This window comes from Tupaia chinensis, unplaced genomic scaffold (assembly GCF_000334495.1).
Source record: "Tupaia chinensis unplaced genomic scaffold, TupChi_1.0 Scaffold148607_1, whole genome shotgun sequence".
NCBI lineage: Eukaryota > Metazoa > Chordata > Mammalia > Scandentia > Tupaiidae > Tupaia > Tupaia belangeri.
This window is the reverse complement of record NW_006208456.1, coordinates 1,731,042-1,741,793: the sequence shown is the minus strand read 5'-3', so window position 1 is coordinate 1,741,793 and position 10,752 is coordinate 1,731,042. Positions and strand designations below refer to the sequence as shown.

Here is a 10,752-nt window from a genome sequence, read left to right as displayed (position 1 = left end):
GCGCGCCGCCCGCCGCCGGCTACTGTGGATGCGGTGCAGCTCCGCCAAGACGCGGTGCAATGGGGAGTCCCAGGTCGGCTCGCCACCCGCGTTATCCACCTGTGGCCCAGACAGCGTCGCAGCGGTCCCGGAGGGTGGGGCGCCCGCCAAGTGCTGGGCAGTGCACAACAGGGCCGAGGTCTCCACCGCGCGGGCCGGCGCTGCGGGCACTTCCACCAGGCGTGCGGGCGGGGTCTGCAGGGAGCGCGCGGCGGGTAAGGCCTCCAGCAGCTCTGCAGGCCCCGAGGGGCCGTACGGCTCTCGCCGGGCCGCGTCCGGGACCGTCGCCGTCACCCCTCCAGGCAGCGCGTCCCCCAGATTGTCGGCGGTCGACTCTACCCTCGAGTCCTCCGAGTCCTCGCTCGGGAGCGTCTGGGTTCTCAGCGCAGCCATTCGGGACGCCACGTTTCTTCTGAGCTGCCTTCGGATCTTCCTGGGCCTTAAGGACAGGGCCAGGACCGACCCGCTGTGTGACTGGGGCTGGCGCCGGCGCCTCGGCCGCCCACGTCTCAAGAGCGCTGCACTAGTCCGGAGTCCATCCATGGCTGTAGGGCCTCCGAGCCCCGCCAGAGCCGAAGAGAAAGAGAACCCTGCCGGCCACTGCTGCGGTGCACTCTGGGAAGGGGGCGCGGCCTCCGCCTTCCTTAGTTGGCCACGCCCACCACTCTCCTGGGCCTCTGCTCGCTTAGTTAGCAAGTGTTATCTTCATAGGATTCAAGGCTTATCATAGAATGGCAGAGTTCCCTTTTTAAAAAAAAAAAAAATTAAGATTTATATATTTATTTATTATTATTTTTCACATGAGTTTTGCCAGAGAAACACAGAGTGAGAAAGCAACCAGGTCCGGGACTCGAACCGTAGTTGACCATGTGGGAATTCCAGCACCTTAACCACCGCGCAACCTACTGGCCCTAAAATACCTTTTCAAGGGACAAGCAGTTGGCAGTGGCTATGTTGCTGGACTCCCATGTAGTCGACTGTTGTTCAAGTTCTGGACCCAGTGGCTTATAAACTTACACTCAGCGCGTGTGCATGGGTGCCCAAGATCCTGAGAGGGATTGGAGGAGAAGGAATTGCTGCATGGCCATCCCCCCTGGGGGATGATTTCTCGCTTTCCGTCTCTCTGTCTCTCTCTGTCTTTCTTGCGAGCATACATGCCTTATAGCAAAAACATCTAAAAAAAAAAAAAACCCTTTTTAAAAGAATGATTTATTAATTATTATTATTATTCAGTTTGACTAGAGAGGGACAAGAAGGAGAGAGCATGAAAACAAGCCACCAGGTCCAGGACTAGAATCGCATTTCACCATATGGGAGTACACACCTTAACCACTATGCCACCTGCCAGCTCCCAGAATTACTTTTGAACTAATTAATAGCAATTTCATACTCGGAGGGCAATTTAAAAATTAAGTTGCTATGGACTCCTAGGAAGGACTTTTATGTGACTCTTCTTTCCTCCTAGGCACAACATAGTTCAGTGTTTCTTGGGACTTCATTTCTGAACAGGGTATTCGCTATGGAAAGTGTACAATTCTTATTTTCAAGGAATGCCTTTAGACAAAGTTGGAGGTTCTACACAAACCCTGGATACATCCCTGTCTTTTTTTTTTTTTTTCCTTGCTATAGAGTCCATAGGGTGCATGTGCTAGATGGGTGTTTTGTTTTGTTTTGGGTTTTTTGGGTGTGTGTGTGTATGTGTAAAAAGAGAAATTGAAAGTATGTTCTGGGGAAGGTGGTTTTGGACGGCTGCACCGCAATCCTTTCTCTTCCATTCTCCTCTTGGACATGTGCTCCAAATGTTTTTCTTTTTGTTTTTTTTTCTTAGAATTTTGCTATAGGGAGCCTGCCCTAGACAGAGAGAGAGAAAGCAAGAAATTATCCTCCCCTCCACCAGGGGGAATGACAACTCTGCAATCCCTTCTCCTCTATTCTCCTCTTGGAATTCTGGGCATGCATGCACACGTGCCTGATGTGAGTTTTAAGCTGCCAGATCTGGGACTTGAACTGCAGTTGACTACCTGGGAGTCCAGCAACTTAACCATTTCGCCATCTGCTGGTCCCACTCCAAATGTTTTTCAAGCCACAAGGTCCAGGACTAGAACCAGACTGTGGACCATATGGGATCCAGCTTCCATAACCACCATGCCATCTGCTGGCTCACCTATGTCTTCTTTACTCTGCAGATGACTTCATTGATTATATCCCTAAGAGTTCCTCCACCAGTCTTCCCTTCATTCTTTTTTCCATTACAAATCCTTTTTGAAAAAGAAGTTATAGACTTCTCTCCATTTGCATTTGTTTTAAGCACTGTAGATAATTCCAGATGCTCAGGTCTGGCCATGCTCCAGAATTAGAATAACCAATTCTCAACATTGTTTTCAAATAAGTTTTATGTCTCTGCCTGGATTGATTGGTTTTTAAAAATCTTATTTATTATCATTATTTTTTTACTTACTATAAAACATGTGCGCTCATCAGAGAGAGAGGGAAAGTGAGAAAACAAACCACCAGGTCCAGGACTCGAACAGCAGTCAGTCATGTGGGAGTCCAGCACCTCAACTATCACCCCACCTGCTCGCTCTTAGATCAAATGATTTTAAACCCTTCCAAGGCCTAAGACTCCTCCAAGGTTGACAAAGCTACAGGGCTCCTCCCATGGAAAATTCACCCTTATATCCATGTGATTTTGCACGTTAACTTGTTCAAACATTTAAGGGGAGCACCTACTCTGTGCAGGTGTTGTTCTAGGTACTCAGGAAGTGAAAAGGAAATTTACCTCAATTTGCATTCCTTTGTTTGTTTTCATTTTTATTTTCTTCCTTTCCCTCTTTCTCTCTCTCTCTTTTCATAAGAAAGAGAGAGAGGGAAAAACCCTTAACAGAATTTCATGCCAGCCTGGATCACCGACAGGTGCACAACCAACCTGTACAAGTCAGCTAGGAACTAGTTGGCTTCCAGCATTGCAGAGCTTTGGGCTCTACCTGGCCTGGGCCTCTACTTGCATTTTTTGATACCTGCTTCATCCATATCTCTGGGATTTTGTTTCATTAGCAAAAACTTCTCTGCAAATCTTTAATCTCTATTTCTTCCAAATCTTAAGTTAACATCTTGAATCTGGGTCTCTCATTTGACAGGAAATGTGTTAAACACAAGGGTATAATTGCTGAGAACAAGGTCACTGTTTTCATGCAACTATTATATTTTTCTTTAGTTCTTCCATGCCAATTTATGTCATGGGTAACCACAAGATTAATTTTCTCAAGTTGTGGCCCCAAATACTTCAGAGTGGGCTCTGTGGAGTGTGTTTATCTCTCTCACTCTCATTCTCATGTGAGTGCTCTACCATGGGATAAAGAAAAACACTCTAAAAATAGTAATTATAAAATAATGTATTGGGTCTAGCAGGTGGTGTGATGTTTGGGTGGTGGCTGGACTTCCACATGGCTGACTACAGTTCAAGTCCTGGATCTCCTGGTTTGCTTTCTCATTTTCCCTCTCCGTCTCTTTCTGGTGAGTGCATGTGCTCTATAGCAAATTTAAAAATTATAATAATAAACAAAATTGGGACCAGCAGATGGCATAAATGCTACGTCACTGAACTCCCATGTAGTCGACTGCAGTTCGAGTCCTGGATCTGGTGCTTAAACTCACGGGGGGTGCATGTGCGTACGTGCCCAAGATCCTGAGAAGAGAATGGAGGAGAAGGGAATGTGGTGTGACCATTCCCCAGGGTGGTGATTTCTTGCTTTCAGTCTCTCTTTCTTTCTCTGTCTTTCTGGCAAGTGCATGTGCCCTATAGCAAAACAAACAAACAAACAAACAAAAACTCTCAAAAAAATAAACAGAGTTGAGTAAATAATTATTTTTTAAATGAAACAATGTATTGCTATGGAGCGAAGCCTTACAGGATGAGCTGTATGCACTGTCCTAGTTGGGAGGAATGGTTGGGTGGAGTGGGGTAGAGGCATTCTTGAACTGGGCAGAGTGGCAGTAGGAAATGGAGAGTTTACATTATTTTTGCATCTGCCCTATGCAAGTAAATCAGTAAGCACCGTATCAGAGCAAGTCATCGTGTGAAATTGTGCAGGTACTTCTCTGCAAAAAGGTCCCTGGCCTAGGGCCAGCATAGGGGCCTGCAAAGACCAATGTTCTTCTCCCAAGTGAGCCTTGTACAGGGTCACAGTCTGGAGGAAGAGGCAGCAGGAAGGGGAGAGCCCTCTTCCTAAATGACTCAAAGTCTGTGTGTGCTGACAAGGCCCTCCTATCAAATCTCCTGGGGAAATGAAGAGAGCAGTTCACGTTTGTCACTGAGAGCTCTAATTACCTTTTCAGAGGGTGGTTTTCTTTAGACAAAGGTTATATCCGGCAGTGAACTGAAGGGATGTACTGTGTTTCTCTGCCTGCAAATCTGGGGGACCCTGTGCTGGCTACAGGAGGAGTGTAAATTGAGTTTTTCCACATGCCGTACAAATACCTCCTCCTCCCAGTCTTTCCTGTGACCTCATCCTTTTCTTTTTCAATATTTTGTAATTTCCTCAAGTAAAGAGTCATGCTGATATCTCTGCTCTCTAGTTTCCCCTGTGACTGGGAGGCACCGTTTGGAACCTCACTTATCTCTCATTTCATCGCTTTTCCTGCAGCCCTATTTAGTCACCACAAAAGCAGCTATTAATAACCATTTCAGATATATAATTGAATAACATGGAATAATGTTTTTAATATATTGTTGAATGAGGGAAAAGGCAGACAAAATAAGTATTACACTAGGCTCTCATTGGGGGAGTGTGTGTGTACATGAGCAAGTATGTATATCTCGACCTCTCCATACAGACCTCCATGTATTACTACTATAAAAAAGTTTGGGAGTTTTTTTGTTTTGTTTTGTTTTCTTGCTATAGAACACATATACATGCCAAAAAGAGAGAGAGAAAGTGAGATATCACTTCCCAGGGGGAATGGCCATGCTGTAATCCCCTCTCCTCCAGGGATTCTGGGTACACATGCAGATGGCATGATTCTCAAGTCGTGAAGCTGAAGCTTCTTGAACCCACGAAGCTGGTCATGCAGGTTCCTGTGCCTCAACCTCCATGCTACCTGCTGGCTCCAAGTTTGGGAGTCTTTAGACCACAATATTAATTTATTTTGCTTTTTAAAAGAGTTATTTATTATTATTATTATTATTCAAGAGAGAGAGAAAGTGAGAAAGCAAGCTGCCAGGTCTGGGACAGTGGTTGGTCATGACACCCCAACTACCTGCCACCTTTTGGCCCCTACGCCACGATATTTCATTGTGAGTATTTGAGGGTTTCCAGGTGATGTTCCTGTGGGCTTTAATTTTTTTTTTTTTTTTTTTTTTTTTTTTTTTTTTTTTTTTTTTTTTTGAGACTTTTTGCTATTATGGCTCATGAAAGACAGAGAGAGACAGAGAAACAGAAAGCAAAAAATCATCCCCCAGGGGGGATGGCCACACCACAATCCCTTCTCCTCCATTTTCCTCTTGGAATCTTGGGCATGCAGGCACAGGCACCAGTGTGAGTTTAAGCCACTGGATCCAGAACTCAAACCACTGTCAACTACATGGGAGTCCAGCAACATAGCCATTACGCCATTTGCTGGTCCCCCAAACTGTCTTCTTTTTTGCTTACTTGCATGTTCTGGATTTTCTACATTGAACGTAGATTGCTTGTGCAATTAAAAATTAGTATTTTGGGGGACCAGCAGTTAGCGTAATGGCTATGTCGCTGGACTCCCATGTACGACCGTGGTTTGAGTCTCGGACCTGGTGGCTTAAACTCACACCAGGCACGTGTGCATGCGTACCCAAGATCATAAGAGGAGAATGGAGGAGAAGGGATTGTGGTGTGGCCATCACCCGGGGGGTGATTTCTCACTTTCTGTCTCTCTGTCTCTGTTTTTCTGGCGAATGCACCCAAAAAGCAAAAACCCCCCCAAAAAAAAAAAAAAATTAGTATTTTGGGACTGGCAGATGGTGTGATGGTTATGTTGCTGGACTTTTACATAGTTGATCAAGGTTCAAGTCCTGGACCCAGTAACTTAAACTTATCCTGGGCACGTGTGTGTGTGCATCCAAGATCCCAAGAGGAGAATGAAAGAGAAGAAATTGCAATGTGGGCTATCCCTTGGTGGTTGATTTCTCACTTTCTGTTTCTCTGTCTGTCTTTGTCTCTGTAGTGAGCACATCCAGAAGGTGATATGGTGGTTAAGAACTAGACACCCACATGGCTGACTCCAGTTCCAGTTCCAGATCTGGCAGCTTGCTTTCTCATTTTTCCTCTCTCTGTCTCTCTTCTCTGTCTCTCTGTCTCTCCTAGTGAGTGCACATGCCCTATAGCAAATTTAAACTAATAATAATAATAAATAATTTATTACTATAAATTAAATTAAAATTCAACAAATATAGTATTTTTAAAAATATTTATTTTATTTTATTTATCTTTTTTTTTTTTTAATTAACTGTAGTCACCACAGAAAGATAGAAAGAGAGAGAGAGAGAAAATGAGAAAGCTAAGCCACCAGTTCTGGGACCTTACCATGGTTGGCCATGTGGGAGTTTAGCGCCCTGACCACCACACCACTTGCTGGCCCCTAGACAGCAGTTTTTAAAAAACAAACTTCACAAAAAAAAAAAAAAACTTCACTTTTCCTAAATCATTTCATTTTTCTTTATCTTTAACCATTCTTTGCCTTTCTTTTTGTTTTTTGATGTTGTGGGGGTTTTATTGCCAGAGGGCACATGTGCTTGCCAGAGAGAGAGGGAAGGAGAAAGCAGCCCCTTCCAGGGAGATATGTTCATCTCTTCTTCAGTTCTCCATCCTGTCAGAATTTTCAGCACATGTGCACATGTGCCCAGTGGCACAAGGATCAAGGATCAAGCCCTTAAATAAATAATTCTTAAAAAAAATAAAAGCAAGAAGTTGACGAGAACCAACCCATGTTTAAGTTTACATAGAATGGATTAAAGCCTATCAAGAATGTGCCCCAAGTTACCTCTCCCACTAAAACCCATTATTCTTTTGGATTATTCATGGCCATCTTCACTCTGTGATATCTAAAATGTAAATTCACTGGGAGGGGTGAGATGTACTAGGTCACAAGTTCTTTTTAAGTGCCTTAACTCTCTGAAGGAAAGATAGAATGAGATATTATTGAAAGAAGGTTGAGGAAGAAGAGACATTTTTAAAAAGTAAAAGAAAAGAAATATCAGGCCAGCCAGCGGCATGGTGGTTAAGGCAGTTGGATCCTATGTGGCTAACTGCAGGGTTAGAGTACTAGACTCAGAGGCTTGAAAACCATGCCAGTTGCATGGATGTGTGCGCCCAAAATCCCAAGAGAAGAATAGAGAAAAGACTTCAGCATAGCTCTCTCCTCTAAGGAGTACTTTCACACTTTCCCTCTTTCTCTGTTTTTCTGTCTCTAATGAGTGCAGGCGCGCTATAGCAAATTCAAAACAAAACAGAAAAAAAAAATTAGAGGCAATGGTTCTCAACCTAGGACTACCACCTGGCAGGCATTTGGCAATGTCTGGAGCTATTGTTGGCTGTCAGAACAGTGAGGGTTGCCACTGGCAACTAGTGGGTAAAGACCAGGGAGCCTGCAAAACCTGCGACAATGTACAATATAGCCCCATAATGAAGAACTGTCTGGCCCTAAATCCCAATAACACACAATGCTTAACTGCTGCACTAGAAACAGCCCCATAAGCTTTTCTTCTTCTTCTTCTTCTTCTTCTTCTTCTTCTTCTTCTTCTTCTTCTTCTTCCTCTTCCTCTTCCTCTTCCTCTTCCTCTTCCTCTTCCTCCTCTTCTTCTTCTTCTTCTTTTTAAAATAGGCATTGTTTTTGTTGTTGTTTTCATTGCTAGAGGGCCCATATGTTTGCCAGAGAGAAAAAGTGTCCCCACAATGGGGCGTGAGCATATGTAATTCTTTTTTCTTTTCTTACAATAATTATTTATTTATGTAATTAATTCCATTTGTTTTTATTATTTTTTAATTTGACCACAGACAGAGAAAGAAAGGAAAAGCAAGAAAGCAAGCTGCCAGGTTCAGGGCTCAAACTGCGGTCAGCCACATGAGAATCCAGTGCCTTTAACCTCCATACCAGCTGCCGGCCCCTGTAATTCTTTTTTCTTCCTTTCTCCATCCCATCAGGATTTGAGGCATACACACACATTCACTTGGCATGTTTTTCAAGCCATGGGGTGGGAATTTAAACAGCAGTCATCCATGTGGGATCCAGCTCCCTATGCATAATGCTTACCTGCTATGCTATGAGGCTGATCCAGAAGAGAACTTTTAGACTAGGCATCAATAAAAACTGAATCCTTCTTTCATAATTTTTTCACATGTGACAATTAGAAGAAATTTCCATAAACTAGCTTCTGGCCCTGTAAATTTAACCCTTGTTTTTCTTTTACTACCCAGCATACCAGATAGCACCCTCCACAGAGTCTGGTCACACGCATCTCCTCCCCCCAGTTCTCCAGTCCCTCACAGCTTGGGCACTCATACTTCAATGTTAGGCATCATAGGACTCGTTTTATCAACCCATGGTCCTACACTTTAAGGGTATATCACTAGTTTATGAACACTGTGGGCAGCGAGAGGTTTCCTGGTATTCTTATGTCAGGGTGACGAGCAATAACCTAACCAGTAACATCCAAGACTGGGAGGGGCCTCTGCTCTGGGGGTCTATGAAGAGTTCAGTTCTTTCCTCTGGCTACACAGGGCAAGAAGTCCATGGGCCAAATGGGCATGCCCTCCTGAGCCCATACCTATCTTATAGACCACATTCTTCTAGGCATCCAAGTCTCTGGAATTTCTTACCCATTGTTAGACCTGGGTGGCCAGATCTTTCTTCTCAAGGGTGGGCAACATTGCTAGTATGTGTACTCTTAGGCACGAGTATGAGAACAGAGCTTGGACATGTCCACAGCCTGGAGTGTCCACACGTGTAATTGTGAGGTACTCAAAGTGTGGGATGAAGTTGGAAATGGAAGGCAGGTGGGCTGCAGTTCGGCTTTCCTGTACCACCACGTTCTGGTAAGGCTCAAAAATTTTAGAACTTCAAATTCAGACCTGGTCTCCTTGTCAAGGTAAGTGATAGAATGCATTTAATTTCACAAATCAAGTTGATTACAAAATAGCTTGATGTGTAACATTTAAATATTTAGTGTGGGGGGGCATCAGGTGGCATGATGGTTAAGGTGTGGCCAACTGCAGTTCGAGTCCCAGACCCGGTGGCTTGAAACTCACACCAGGCATGTGTGTGTGTGTGTGTTTGCAAAATCCCAGGAAGAGCATGGAGGAGAAGGGCTTGTGACATGGCCATCTCAACACATCCAACATAAGCTAATCCCAAAGATCACTTTGAACATATCCAAACCATCTTGAGTGGACAATTCAGGCCTCTTCTCTACATTAGGATTCTGACTGGGATCAAGGGAGGAAGGTCTTGAACTCATGGGTTCTATTTTCTTATTTAGTATAGCAGTCCCCAGAGCTATTTTGACAAACTATGGCTAAAGAGACTTTTATGGGCTGTTGGTGGCATTGTGGTTAAGGGAACTGGACACCCCTCCCTTATGGCCAACTGCGTGGTTTGAGTCCTGGACTCAGTGCCTCGAAGGACACACTGGCATGTACATGCATGCTCAAAACTCCAAAAGGAGAGAGATTACGGCGTGACCATAACCCATGAAGGGTGCTTTCTCACTTCCTCTCTCTCTCTCTCTCTCTCTCTCTCTCTCTCTTTCACTCTGGTAAGCATACACATCCCCTGGCAAATTAAAAGAGAGAGAGAGAGAGAGACTGATTTTCACTTTGGGTCTAATTCTCACTTGAGCCTGACCACCTGTTTGGCATATGCACTCATATTTTCATATCTCTCTGCAGCCTGTGAAGCCCCGTGCACCAAATCCCTGGTTACAAAGCCCAGTTCTAGGCCCAAACATACGAAGCAGAGGTCATCCATCACTTGTCAAAGATCTACGCACTCCTCGGGAAAAAAGGCTGGCCATGGGGCCATTTGGATATGACAGTCCAGCTCTCTAGCAGGATAAACAGAAGTATTTTCCCAGCATCATGGCTTTTCCCTCTGGAAGGAAAGGTGTTCATATCTAGTCTGAGTGTTTCTCTTGCTCCAAGATGCAGGCAGCAGTGGAGCTGGTTTACATTCTGTCTCTTTCATAGATACTGTACGATCTTGTCACTGTTTATAATGAAAAATTATTTACCAAGTAGACTTGATTTCTTTCTTTTTTAAAAAAAGTATTTATTCTTTAAAAAAAGTATTTAATTTCATTTGTTATTATTATTTTTTAATTTGACCAAAGAGAGAAAGAGAGAGAGACAGAGAGAGGAAAAGTAAGAAAGCAAGCTGCCAGGGTTGGGACTTGAACTGTGGTCATCATGTGGGAGTCCAGGACCTTACCCACCACACTATCTGCTGGTTCCTCAAGTGACTTTTTAGAAAAATCTACAAGTCTAGTCTTGTTCTAGAGCAGTTTTTGGTTTTTAAGAATTACTTATATATTTATTTACAGAGAAAGGAAACCCTAACAGTCTTGTCAGTCTTCCAGCCAGCTAGGATCATAGGCAAGCCTGTGACACAGGATCCCAACACTGGGCCTTTCAATGGACTCCAGCATCAAGTAGCAGTGCCCTACCACTTATGCCACCATGGCTGGGCCTA

At 44.1% G+C, this 10,752-nt stretch overlaps 2 protein-coding genes across 2 annotated transcripts in view; one reads left to right on the top strand and one right to left on the bottom strand.

Moving 5' to 3' along the window:
* The window catches only part of RIOX1 (ribosomal oxygenase 1), a gene marked incomplete in the record, with an annotated part of 2,102 nt that extends 1,455 nt beyond the window's left edge, over positions 1-647 (bottom strand). Inside the window, 1 exon segment of the mRNA XM_027769116.1 lies at positions 1-647. Within this exon segment, the coding sequence (XP_027624917.1) occupies positions 1-582 (582 nt within the window).
* HEATR4 (HEAT repeat containing 4) overlaps positions 1-10,211 on the top strand; it is a 78,522-nt gene extending 68,311 nt beyond the window's left edge. The window contains exon 19 of the mRNA XM_027769115.1: positions 9,954-10,211. Within this exon, the coding sequence (XP_027624916.1) occupies positions 9,954-10,112 (159 nt within the window). The 3' untranslated portion in view covers positions 10,113-10,211. The remainder of the gene's footprint in view (positions 1-9,953) is intronic.
* The last annotated feature ends 541 nt before the right edge of the window (positions 10,212-10,752 follow it).